The sequence below is a fragment of the Ammospiza caudacuta genome, chromosome 3 (genome assembly GCF_027887145.1).
Source record: "Ammospiza caudacuta isolate bAmmCau1 chromosome 3, bAmmCau1.pri, whole genome shotgun sequence".
Classification (NCBI taxonomy): Eukaryota; Metazoa; Chordata; class Aves; order Passeriformes; family Passerellidae; genus Ammospiza; species Ammospiza caudacuta.
This window is the reverse complement of record NC_080595.1, coordinates 4256727-4269749: the sequence shown is the minus strand read 5'-3', so window position 1 is coordinate 4269749 and position 13023 is coordinate 4256727. Positions and strand designations below refer to the sequence as shown.

Sequence of the window (13023 nt, the reverse complement as noted above, 5' to 3'; positions counted from 1 at the left end):
AGCCACTACAATGCACAGAAAAACCGAATCATACGGCTGGAGAAGCCCGCCCTCACGGCGACTCCTCCTTCTCCTCATGGCGACCCCGCCTCCTCCCCTCACGGCGGCTCCGCCTCACCCGTCACGGCAGCTCCTCCTTCTCCCCTCACGGCGGCCCCGCCTCACCCGTCACGGCAGCTCCTCCTTCTCCCCTCACGACGGCCCCGCCTCACCCGTCACGGCAGCTCCTCCTTCTCCCCTCACGACGGCCCCGCCTCACCCGTCACGGCAGCTCCTCCTTCTCCCCTCACGGCGGCCCCGCCTCACTCGCCATGGCGGCTCCTCCTCCCCTCACGCCTGCCACCGCGGTGCACTGTGGGAGCCGCAGTTCCCGCCCACTCCCTCCGCTCCAGGACTACATCTCCCAGCAGGCTCGGCCGCAGCCGCCGGCAGCGGGGCATGCCGGGAGCCGTAGTCCCAGCCCGCCGCACTTCCCCTGCGGCGCGCACGGAAACCCCGTGCGTGCGGGCGCGGCGCTCTCTCGGGCCCCCGCCGCCATTCCGCGAGCAGCGCGGGCAGCCCGCGCTCCGGCCCCGCCGTTCCCCGTGCCCGCCTCGCCATGCAGATCTTCGTGAAGACCCTCACGGGGAAAACCATCACCCTCGAGGTGAGCCCCCGTTGCCGCCACGCCGCCCGTGCCCGCCGGTGCTCCGGAAGGCGGGGATGTGCCGGCAGAGCCCGGGATGTGCGGGGAATCGCGGCCCTGCGCTGCCTCGGGCGGTCCCGACCGCGCGGTGGGGCCCGGAATGGCCGTGGCAGCACTGGGCCTGTGCCGGGAGCACCTCGTGGTTTCTCGGCCTTGCTGGGATAAATAAAACGTGCAGCGCGTTCTGATTCTGGTGTTCTGTTTCGTTCTAGGTTGAACCTTCTGATACTATAGAAAATGTAAAAGCGAAGATCCAGGATAAGGAGGGTAAGTTCTAAAGGCATTTATTGACTATTATATATCGTTAATAATAAGTATAATGTTATATGTATTATTTTGTCCTCTGCTCTTGTGGATTGATGTGTTTCTTACACAGATATAACTCCGTGCAGCAATCTTGGTTTTATGACAGCATGCCTTAGCTCACATCCCTAATTTATTCCTGATTTCTGTCACCATCAGGCATCCCTCCGGATCAGCAGCGGCTGATCTTCGCTGGGAAGCAGCTGGAGGATGGACGCACACTGTCCGACTACAACATTCAGAAAGTGAGTGGGAAAGGCAGGAGCTGGCACGGGCAGAGCTGACTGAGATTTGCTGCTGAGATTGTCTTTAATAAATTCAGCCAAATCAAGGGATTGGAGTAGTGTTGATGCTGGGAGCTTGAGATGCCACCTTAACAAAAAATAATCCTTTTAGAGCTTTCTTATATGCCTGGCACTCAAGATGTACTTCCTCTACGTAGATGGAAAAGTCCTGTTTAAATGCTGCAGTTTCTTTGAGAAAGCATTTTGAGTCTGTTTCGTGTGCTTTACAAACAGGAATCAACCCTTCACCTGGTGCTGAGGCTTCGTGGTGGTGCTAAGAAAAGGAAGAAGAAGTCTTACACGACTCCCAAGAAGAACAAGCACAAGAGGAAGAAGGTTAAGCTTGCAGTGCTCAAGTACTACAAGGTAGGTAGAACTAATTTGGGGAGGAACTTGACAGAAACTCAGCTCTCACCAGGGAGGGTGTGGAGGCTGTAAAAGGTATACACAGATTCTGGTGTATTTAATATTTAAACTCCATGTACTTGTGTTAAACCAAAGACCCACAATCTGTTGCATTTGGGTACTTCTGACACGTACCTCAAGGACTTTGGTGTAGCTGCTGTTACAAAAACCATTATGCCAATGGAGATTACTCAAAATTATTATTGTTCTCAGAGGTGGAGAGTGAATGTGAGCCTTTGTCTGTTTGTCCTGCCAGGTGGATGAGAACGGCAAGATCAGCCGCCTGCGCCGGGAGTGCCCCTCGGAGGAGTGTGGGGCTGGAGTCTTCATGGCCAGCCACTTTGACAGGCACTACTGTGGCAAGTGCTGTCTGACATACTGCTTCAACAAGCCAGAAGACAAGTAAATGTTCCAGACAATAAAAATCTGAACTTCTCTATGGCTGAAGGATTTCTTTCTGTGGCGCTGCGTTTCCTCTCTGCTGGTCAGTGAGGAAAATCTGTGGGGTGCTGCCAGCCAGCTGGGGTGAAATGCTGAGTGTAAAACTGAAGCAGCAGTTGGATTTAAAGAATATTGGGTACCAGCTGTGAAAGGAAGTTTAAAAGTGGTCTCTTTAACATAAGACAGTTCTGATGTGGAAAAATAGCAACTTCAGAGGTCCAGAGTGGGTCAGGGTTAGAGAGTGGGGTGACATGGTGACAAAATGCAGCCAACACTGAAATACTGCACAACAGCACTGGGAGGGGAGGGAGGAGATGGCTCAGCTAATTTGGAGCCAAGAGATTGTCATCAGAAATATTTTACCGTGCTGGTTTTACACCCTTGGAGTTACTCCAGTGGTTTATCCCATGGTCCAGGGAGGGCAGCTTGGTTGCTTGACATGATGGAAGAGCAGAGCATTTTGGATATAAAATGTATCTGAAGTGCTCTAATGTAAAGAACAGCCCCTGTGCATCTCTGAAAGTTCATTTAATGTTAAGACATAAAGGCCAGCCAGGATCATAATAAATGTCCTTTAGTGTTCACATGTTAAAATGTCTTTAAAACCCTGGGTCCCAGGATGTTGTCTGTTGAACTTCTTTTTCTTCATAGCAGATAATTTCATCTCCAATACTGAACTCCAGATTTTTGTCCAAACTCAATCCACAATCCATTCCTGTTTTTATTACCTGGACATCATCTTTATGGTGCTTCAGTGATGACAAACATCCTACAAAGAGAAAATGCATGAAAGAGAGGCCCCCACCAGCAGAGCAGAGCAGGGGTTTGGTTTGTCCTTCCTGCAGGATTAATGTTTCACTCTGTGGCTGCACAGGGAAAGCAGGAAAATGTGGGGATGGGGGGTGCTTGTGGTTAATGAAGTCAGACATGGCTCTTTAGGCAGGTAGAGCCTGTGATGCTCCACTTGCCCACCAGAGAGGGTGGTTGGAAAAGGCTCTGGGAACAATCCTGGACAGAATTCAGGATTTCTCTAGGATCCTTTGCACTGACTTCCCAAGGAACTAGCAATATCTAAAAGTACTAAGCACAAATCCACGTTGTGTGGCAATCCCACTCACCTTTCCAAATAACATCCCTGTTACGGATTAGCTTAAACTTCATTTTTCTGTCCAGCAGCCCCTTGTGCACTCTGCATCCAGCCACTGGAATTTTGGTTTTTCCTACTGTGACAGAGAAGGTGTCAAGAACAGAAGCTTCCCCTAAAAGAGAAAAAGTAAAGTTGAAGTCCACAGGAATAAAAAACTGGCACGAGGTAGAAGCAGGGAGCATTTTTCTAGGAGTGTAGAATTTGCCACATTTTGAGGCAAAAATGTATCAATAAAAACTCACCTACTGTAGTCTCCACCAAAGTTGGGGGCAGCCTGCTGTTCAGCTCATCCTTCAAGTCTTCTATGAGTTTGTAGATAATGTTGTGCAGTTTAATTTTTATTCCCTTTTTATCAGCCAGCTTTTTGATGCTTTCATTGGCTTTCACACTGAATCCAAATATTACACCTGAAAAATGAAACAGCTGTCAAGTGCTGACTGCAAGGGATGAGTCTTTGAGCAGTTAAAGTGAAATTCTGCAGCACAGGGTACATTTTATTCCTGCTTCTCTTTTAAAGGGGAACCACTTGCCTCTCCAGCTATGGCTCATGGGCTGCTACAAACCTATCAAAATAAATGGCCCAAAAAAGCCCACAGAAGGTCCCTGATGACAAACTGGAGGTATAAAAGCAGAAAATAACACACACAGCTCATGTAAAGGAGACAGATCTCTCCTTCTGGGCTGGAAAACCAACAAGGTTTTCCAAATAAAGCTGGAAGTGAATTCTAAATTATTCTTGCCCACCTGTGGGCTATGGCATGTGCAGTGACCTCAGTCCCTGCAGCAGGTGAGAATTATGGGGTATGAACATCAACTGACTCAGTCCTAGATCCAGTTGCCTCCCTGAGCAAAGACAAAATTATTTTCTGACCTGCTTTTCTAGCTTTGCCCTGTGTGAGCATCATAAAGCAGCCTGAGTGAAGAGCCAGAGTTTTACCTGAACAACTGAATTTCTGACAAGAGCTTTTCCAAATTCCTTCCATTTCTGTGGGACTTTGAGCCTCCCCTTCTGCACTGGTCTGACGTTCATGGAAACATTTTCAAGATTCACAAAATTGATTCTTCTAATTATTATTGAGAAAACAAAACCTGGCTGAGGCCTGTCCATTTCAGTAAGTCAGTAATTTCAAAACTGTAAAATGATTTTGAAACACCCACCATTAAACGCTTCAGCAAGGCTGATATCATTTTCACTGATGTCTCCCATTCCAAAGTAGACAATATCTAGTTTGCATTCATCCTCACAGTCATAGCTGTCCAGAATGTTCAGAATAGCTTCAACAGATCCATCCACATCACCTGCACGGATAAATGGGAATACTGCTGGCTTTGTGTAAGTGAAAGACACAGAAATACAACTAATGTCAACTCCACACTGTGCAACAGAAAATCTTCTGACATCTGTCACTCTTACTATATTTTCAGTAATATGTTAAAACCCATCCAAAAAGTCTGTTAATTCCAAAAATAAACTGGATAAATACAGAAGGGCCAGAGGCTCTACATCTGCTGTCACTGACAGGTGAGGTTTGCAGGTTTTCAACTACAGTCACTGCTTGAGTATCATTAAATGGGGTTAAACCAACTTCCTCCTATCCCACTTCAATACAATTGTTATTTTGTTATTCTCCTCTATTTTGCTGATGCCAAATACTCATAGCTTGGGACTTTTTTTACATATACATACATACATATATATATATATATATTGGGGTTTATATGTATGGGTTTTACTCAGGAGCCCCTGGGTAAGTGCATAGAGCATGTTAAGTTCTCCTGTTGCTCTGGCCCTGCTGGCAGCAGTGGATGTTTTCTGATGCCCCTGCTCTTATGGGAGCTCACTAAGTTTTAAACTGATCAAATTTTTGGTAACAGAAGCTGTGTTTAGTTTAGAGCTCTGTTTCAGACTGAGCATTGGAGAAGCACAGACCCAAAGGAGCAGCACACAGACAGGGACAGCACCTTTCACTATTACTGAGAGCGTGTTTTCATCCATCTCTGTCTTCTCCTTAGGCCTTGAGAACATCAGCTGCTTGTTGGCCTTGTAGAGCACTGCTTTCCTCTGTCTCCAGGTCAGGTGGGCCAGCTTCTGCTGCTGCTTCTCATATTCCACCCTGTGTTCCTTTTGCTTTGCTTCAATCACTTCCAGATCCTTCTTCATCTTCTCCTGTTGTTCAACATAGGTCCTCCAAGCCACAACTTCCTGTGCCCTTTGCTGGGCAGGAAGACACAAACATTACCTTTAAATCATTACCTCTGATCATTACTGCTTCAGAACACTGCAATTTCATCCTTTGACAGCCTCTCTACAGGCTCACTCATTTTCCTTCACTTTTAACTACAGTTTTGCTGCACAGATGGCAGAGAATGAGACAAGAGCTTTTCCTCCCTGAGCTACCATATGACTCAAGGCCTATTTTTATAGTATCTCTGCATTGCAGAAGAGAGTAATTGTTCATTCTTTCATGTGCTGCTTTTCCAGCTCTCACAACACCCATCTCAAGCTGTATTTTATGCGTTTTCTTTTTGTCAGGCAAGAGTTATATCCTTCTCAAATTAAAACACAGATCTCCTCGAGTACTGGATTGCTCCAGTGGAGATGAGGACAGTCCAGCAGGGGAAAGGTGGAAAAGAAAGAGGCAAAATGCAAACCCTCATTCCTCTTCCAGAGCATCAGCTCAGGTCCCTTAATCCCCACACTCAACCTTTCATGGGATTATCCAGGTGATTAAAACTCTCACTTATTTTGTTACTCAGCTCCTTCCCATCCTTGTGAGCTCTTCACTGAAGAGTTCTTTGTGTACCTCAGACTCTACTTCAAGGATTTCATCTCCTGCTGAAGGGGATTCCTTCCAGCCCATGATTTCCACGGGGGTGCCTGGTGAGGCTGCATCCACAGCTTTGCCATTCTCATCGAACAGGAAGCGCACTTTAGCCCAGGTCTTCCCTGCAACCAGAACACAGCCTTTCCTCAGAGTTCCTCTCTGGATGATGGCTGTGGTGAGTGGACTAGTGAAGAGCAGAGGAGAAAAATAACAGACAAAATTCAAGTGATGTTTCTCCTTGTCTTCACGGCCAGTGTAGGCACAACACAACCAGATTGGATTTGTGATCCATCACTGGCAGAATGCAGTGTCTCAAGTGTCATCCATAAATTCCTGATTAATATTCCTGTGATGATTTACTAGAGCACTCACCAAATGTTTCAGTGAGTTAAAAAGCCTCAAAATCTGTACTGTACTCTTCATTTCTGCAGATCAATCCAAAATCTGACTTTTGTGAACTCAGTAACATGATGATTTTACATATTAAGTGAACCAAAAAAACTCCAACCCCAAACAAATCCCAACAACCCTGTAGAATTCGGTTCATTTTTAAAGAGGGCAGAACACCCCTTGTTCATAAACCTGCCAATGGACTAAGATACCTAAGGGTAGAATGTCATGTTACACAAAACTAATCAAGAACTTTGTATGTATTGATTGTTAACTTCATCATTCCTACATTTAAAAAACCACTTAAGTTCTACCATTTGAAACTATTTCCTGTCACAGGATCTTTATTTCAGGGATGTGAAGAATTGTGCCCCATCACTTTAGAACCTCTTGTGCTGCACAGCAGTATTTCAAGGCTTTGGCTGGGAACACTGCCAAGGAAGTGTCCTGCCTTTATTTACTGAGGCACAGGTCCCTGCCCTGTGTCTGTGCTGTCACAAAGGGCAGAGGTGGCACTGCACTCACCCTTTGCCTTTGTCTTTCCGAGACTCAATGATGGTTCCCTCCACCAGCCCCGTGGCATCTGCCTTCAGCTCCAACATCTCTGCCAGAGCAACAGTTGCCTCTGCCAAAACCATCAGGTTTTCCCCCTGAAAATAAAACCACACAAAACCACACAGAATAAAGGAAGTGCCCAAGCAAAGTGGGATCAGAAGTCCAACCCTTAGTGCCAAATTGCTCTATTGAAATGTGAGGCCATTCAATACCCAGGCAAGACTTCCAGACATCAGACACAAAACTGCTGGACTGAACTACCAGCAGAAAAATGAGAGATTATGGCTTGCTGGAAGTCTGAGCCTCAAAATACATTTCAGTGTGTTTCAAATAATTCTGGCTCTTGCCTCATGGCAAGACATCAAATACCAGGAAGAGGAGCATTTTGTTTTCCAGCTGCCAAATAAAAATGCATTTCTCCGCACATATTAGACACCCATGAACAGCATCATTTTTTCTACCACAATCTTACCTTGAGTGCAGAAATATTTACAGCCTGAACATCACCTCCAAACTCTTCACACACCACATCGTGAGCCAGCAATTCCTTCTTTACTCTTTCAGGATCAGCTTCAGGTTTGTCACATTTATTAATGGCCAGGATAAGAGGAACTAAAAAGAGAACACACAAACTCAGCACCAACCTAACCAAAACCTGCTGCTACCACCAGAGCTGCTAGAAAAGGTTATAGCAAGTTATGGGCATTTAGAACAGATTGTCTCACTTGGTGCCTCTTCCCTGAGCAGCCACTGAGATCTGAGCTACCAGGAGGAAGCTGGAGGAGTTACCCAGGTAGAGAAGGTAAAAAACCCCAAACAATGAACCCCTGTCTTGTTAAATATTCATATTTTAGGATCTTTTTGTATTACTGCAACATTCAGTACATTTCAAACATCACAGGGGATGATGAATGGGACTAGGACAGTCACTTCCCAGGTTCTGTGGATCCCAGTCCAAGGAGGCTTTTATGAGAGGTAAAAGCAGGGTTCCCAAAGCCCCCCACTCTGTACCTCCTGCATTTCTGGCATGCTGGATGGACTCTATGGTTTGCTGCATCACTCCATCCTCTGCTGCCACCACCAGAATGACAATGTCGGTGACGTTGGTGCCCCTGGCCCGCATGGCTGAGAAGGCTGCGTGGCCAGGGGTGTCCAGGAAGGTGATCTTCTCCCCAGAAGGCATGTGCACTGTGACAAATGGTACAGCTCAACATCAGCACTTCAGCCAGCTTCATCTGATCTGTTGTACATCAAGCATCACCCCTTTGAGGGCATTTTAATAATAATGACAGGTTTTAGGCAGTCAGGACATTTTAATAATAATGACATGTTTTAGAAAGTCGGGTAATTGTTGGCATGAAGGTCAAAGGTGCTATTAAATCCTCAGGAACAAGAAAGTGTCCTGGGATCTTCCATAACCTAAAATAGTCTAACATCAACTTGTGCAGACAATCTCAAAGCTCTATGTACATAGTTATGACAGGTATCAGCAAGGGACATTTTGTGTTATAGTTTCCTTTCTCACCATTTATGTGGCAACTTTTTTTCCCCCAATGAACACAGCCTGCTGTGTGAGATGGAGAGGAAATTGTGTGAGATGGAGAGGAAATTGTGTGAGATGGAGAGGAAACTGTGTTTCAGCTGAGCAGGTGGACTTGGGTCATACCAATAAAAGCTCCAATGTGTTGTGTGATGCCTCCTGCTTCCATGGCCGCCACCTGGGTTTTCCTCAGGCTGTCCAGCAGGGTTGTTTTGCCATGATCCACGTGGCCCAGGATGGTGACAACTGGGGGCCGTGGGGTCAGCACTGCTGGGTCTGCAGGAGGTCTGTAATTGCAGCAAAAACAGAGGTTGAAATGCCAAAAAATAATTAATTGGGTCACACCCACCACAGCCCTCGATGCCACACAGTCAAAGCTGCCTCCTCCCCAAACACCTGCAGAAAGGAATAAAATAAAAAGAGCCAAAAAGAGCAGCTCACAACTTGCCTCTTGACAGCATCTGTGTTTTTTCTTTCCTTTTCCTCTTTCAGTTTTGCTGATTTATACTTCATTCCTGATTTCTGAACAATCATCTTGATGTGGTCTTCACTTAAGATGGAATCTGGTTCCACTGAATCAAGGTTAATGTTTGTGTACAGCAGCACTTCATAAACATGATCTGCAGCAAACATAAACACATTTAACAATTACATCCACAAAAACATGTGGGACAAAAAAACCCAACCCACTTCATCAGACTTTTCCATTCTTTTCTTTGTGCTATTCACCAAGCAGTCTTCCTTTAGTTAGATTTATCTAGAAGTTGCCATTAATCTACATACTTGCAGAGAAGAACTTTTTGCAGATTTACTGAAAATTACTACTCTGTTAGCTGCTAGAGTCTTATTTTCCACTCAGATATTCATGGCTTACTTTTCCACTAACTCCAAAAGAGAAAACAGCTGAAACTCATCTAAAGCACAGAGCAAAGGAGTGATTCAGGGAGGAAGGAAATTTGATAAATCTGATCACATGCTCCTTTCTTTGGCTGTAGAACACAGAACTATTACAGGAGTCAAAAATTGTTACAGGGTGCAATTCCAGACAAGTCTTGCCACTCCCAGTGAATAAAAGGACTGTGCTAATGAAACACAAATTGCTCCTGAACCAAACATTCCTACTCCTAGACAGACAGACATGGCTTCTTCACATTTAAATGGCTGGCCTGGTCATTTGGATGGCCCAACATCTTTTGTCTTTAGTCTGCACTGTGTCTCCCAGCATTTCCTTTGGGATGGACCCACAACCACTCAGGCCACTGAAGGCACCTTTTCCTTTGCCACTGGGGGAAGGGCTGTGACAAATGTTGCTGTTCCTGACCCCAAAGCAGGCTCTCACCTATGTCTTTGCCCATAGCTTGTGCCAGTTCCTCCACAGTCATCCTCTGCCTTATCTCCACTTCACCTTTTGTCAGGGGAATCTTCTTTTTCTTCTTTTTTGTCTCCTGCATAGAATTAGACACATACTCAGGAATATAAACTAAGAAATAACAAAAACAATATTAAAAAGACAATGGTCTCAAGCCATATGAGGTAAACACATCTTTTTTTACTATAATACCAATTAATTACAATTAATAAATGACTTAACACATCATAATAAACATTTCAAATGTTTAGCACACTACCCTTTATCTTTTTGCATTTTTAATTTTTCAGAACAAGGACAAAAGCCAATAAAACCATTTCAATTTTTGTTTGTAATAATCTCCTCCAGTGTCAGCAAAAATTCATGATGCCACTGGTCTAAGTCATATTTGAGAGGGAATGGCAAAAAATTATACATTAAGTAAATTTTGTCTTATAGATTTATGACAAGTCTCTATACTCATTAATAAAGTGCTTTTTTCCTTTTTTAATTCAAATGTTCAAACTGAGCCCTTGTACTTCCCACACAAACCCAGGGATTGCTGGATGTCCTTAATTACCTCCTTTGTGGCTAGATGTCTGCACTGTGGCAAGGCAGCACTGATTAATCTGTGTTCTGGCCAGAGCTGTGGATGCAGAGGGAAGGACCCCATGGGATGTGCAGACAACTCCACAGACTTCCATCGTGCTCCACACACTTTCCTGGAGGACAGGGCACGCAGCTGCTGGCAGGCACCACGGAGCTGCACCAGATTTTCAAACCTCAGCAGCAGCCCTTGGTTCATTTCCCCACTGCAAACACAAAGCACACACTGAGGTCAGCCTCGAGGCTCAAAGATCCTCCTTCTCAGGACAAAATGTACAGGAACACGAGGCACAAATTTTATGTTTCCAAACGGGCTTTTTAATGCTGGCAAAATTAAACTGTTTAGGAACTGTTCCAGTTTTTCTATTTCCTTCTGCACTTCTCTATGGCAGATGCATGGATCTGCTAAGAGCTTACAGATCTTTCATCTTTCTCCACTGGTCTCTGATATAAAGCATTAATTCCCCCACTGCAGGTTCTTTGACATCTCCTACAAAACCCCCACAGTTGTACTCCTTATGCTATACTGACAGAATTACACAAGTGTCAACTACTTCTCTAAGCCAGCAAAACACAGCTGCTAAATGCCCTTTTCCTGAGCATTTCAAGACAAAAGCACCACTGAAAGACCACAGCACGGCAGTGGCACCAGTGCTGAGGTGTGCTCAGAGACCTCCAGCGAGGCTAAGCCCTGGCTCAGCTTCTGTCAGATCATGCCACATCTTGTTTTAACCATCTTAACTTCGGTTTGAGTCGTTTTGCCATTATCCCGTAGACCACCCTGAGCTCCTCCTGCTGCCCGGAGCTGCCTGTTCTGCCCTGGCGCAGCGTCCCCAGACAAGCTGTGGCTGCCACATCCCTGCAAGTGCCCAAGGCCGGCTCGGACGGGGCGCCCCGGGACAGTGGAAGGTGTCACTGCCCATGGCAGGGGGTGGAGCAGGATGTCTTTAAGGTCCCTTCCAACCCAAACGATTCTGTGATTCTGTCCTGCTCGGGGATGGACTCTCTGTTCCCTCCATGTCCCCACTCACAGGTGTCCTTGTGTCACCCTCCCAAAGGCAGGGACCGCTCTCGCTTCCTCCCAGAATGGCAGCGGGCCCTTTAAAACCTCCCTTGCACCCGGATTCCTGCAGCAGGCGAGCACATGACAAACTTAACCAACCAGACCCAGCTATTTTGGTGGGGTTTTTAACCCTAAAGAGAACCGCAAAGGGGCTGAATCGGTAAAGCCGAGGGAGCCGCGGAGCTGCCACAGGACGCTGCCCACACAAACACACAAACAACCCAAGGTCAAGGCCCGCTGGCCAAGCTCTCAGCAGCGAATCCCAGCCAGGCTCTGCCTGCGGAAAACCCTTCCCGGCTCCCGGCGCGGAGCAGCGACATTCCCGCTCCTGCTGCTCTCCTGCCATGGCTCTGCCTCGTTAATACCTGTCAGCTGCAGCCCGCCCTCCCCGCGGGGGCAGCGCCTTTCTCCGAGCCTCCGGATGCCGGCCTTGACAGCCCGCGGAATGAAGGAAGGAACGAGGGAGGAAAAGAGGGAAGGGAAGGAGGGAAGGAAGGGAAAGGGCTCCGCGTCGCCTCAGTGCCTCACGCCCGGCGCGCCGCTCTCTGCGCATGCGCCGCCAGGATGTGCGAGGGGACCGCGCAGGCGCAGATGCGACCCCGGGGCTGCCCGGACAGGGGCGGGGCCTCGCCTCACGGGAGGCGGGAAATGCCCTCAGGGGAGGCGGGACACGGACCCGTCACTGGACAGTTTATGCCCATTGTGGGGTTTTGAAACTTATTTTTTAAAACATCTGTTTATTTATCTACACACTTAAATCTGTTTTACTCCTTCCTGCCAGGAGTCAGCAGCTTCCTCTCTGCAAAGCCCTCCCCATCCACACGCAATCTGAAGCCTGATTTTTACGTCCTCTCTAATCTGGTGTGTCTCTAAAATAATGGAGTAGAGAAAACAAAAATGTAAGGTGAAGCTCTACAAGTGAAAAATCCTTAATGTTACCTGGTTAATCCTGGTTGCAAAACCCAGGGATAACCCCAGGGGTCTGCCTGATGCTGTGGCGATCTCTGTCTGGACACTGCAAATTGTGTGCAACGAGTAACGACCGTAATTTCCTTCACATATCTGAGCTGTGTATTTCTCAAAAATAGATCACAATAAAAAAAAAATTAAGTACCAAAAGTTGTGCAAAGCACATTAAAAGCAGTCAGTGCTCTAGCACAGAAGTGTTCTAGAACAGTCAGTGTTCTAGCACAGAAGACATGGGAAGGAAGGGCCACTACGAGGGCAACACATTCTGGTACTGACCTGAAAAGCGTTTTAATGCAAAGATAGATTTAGTGTGTGAAACAGTCATCAGAATTTACTGCAAATCTGCTTTTTGAGTTGATCTTCCACTGGATGCTGCCTGGAAATCTTCCTGTGCACTGCTGTAAGGCTCTGGGAATTAGCATGGGATCGTATTTTACCCACGTCTCTTCACTGCACAGCCAT

The 13023-nt window shown here is 46.6% G+C and overlaps 2 protein-coding genes across 2 annotated transcripts; one reads left to right on the top strand and one right to left on the bottom strand.

The window, feature by feature from the left end:
* The first annotated feature begins 446 nt into the window (after window positions 1-446).
* Window positions 447-2116, top strand: RPS27A (ribosomal protein S27a). Its single transcript, XM_058801726.1, has 5 exons — window positions 447-646; window positions 898-952; window positions 1148-1233; window positions 1507-1638; window positions 1934-2116. Exons 1-5 carry the CDS (start codon window positions 599-601, stop codon window positions 2081-2083), a joined length of 471 nt encoding a protein of 156 aa, XP_058657709.1. The 5' UTR covers window positions 447-598; the 3' UTR covers window positions 2084-2116.
* A 515-nt stretch (window positions 2117-2631) lies between these two features.
* Window positions 2632-12145, bottom strand: MTIF2 (mitochondrial translational initiation factor 2). The gene is made up of 14 exons (XM_058801725.1): window positions 11958-12145; window positions 10504-10735; window positions 9915-10020; window positions 9024-9195; window positions 8702-8862; window positions 8047-8223; window positions 7508-7647; window positions 7006-7130; window positions 6070-6274; window positions 5228-5480; window positions 4424-4564; window positions 3508-3672; window positions 3237-3377; window positions 2632-2887 (listed from the first exon to the last, which is right to left on the bottom strand). The coding sequence occupies exons 1-14, from the start codon at window positions 12143-12145 to the stop codon at window positions 2718-2720; spliced, it is 2376 nt and encodes a 791-aa protein (XP_058657708.1). The 3' UTR covers window positions 2632-2717.
* Window positions 12146-13023: the final 878 nt, after the last annotated feature.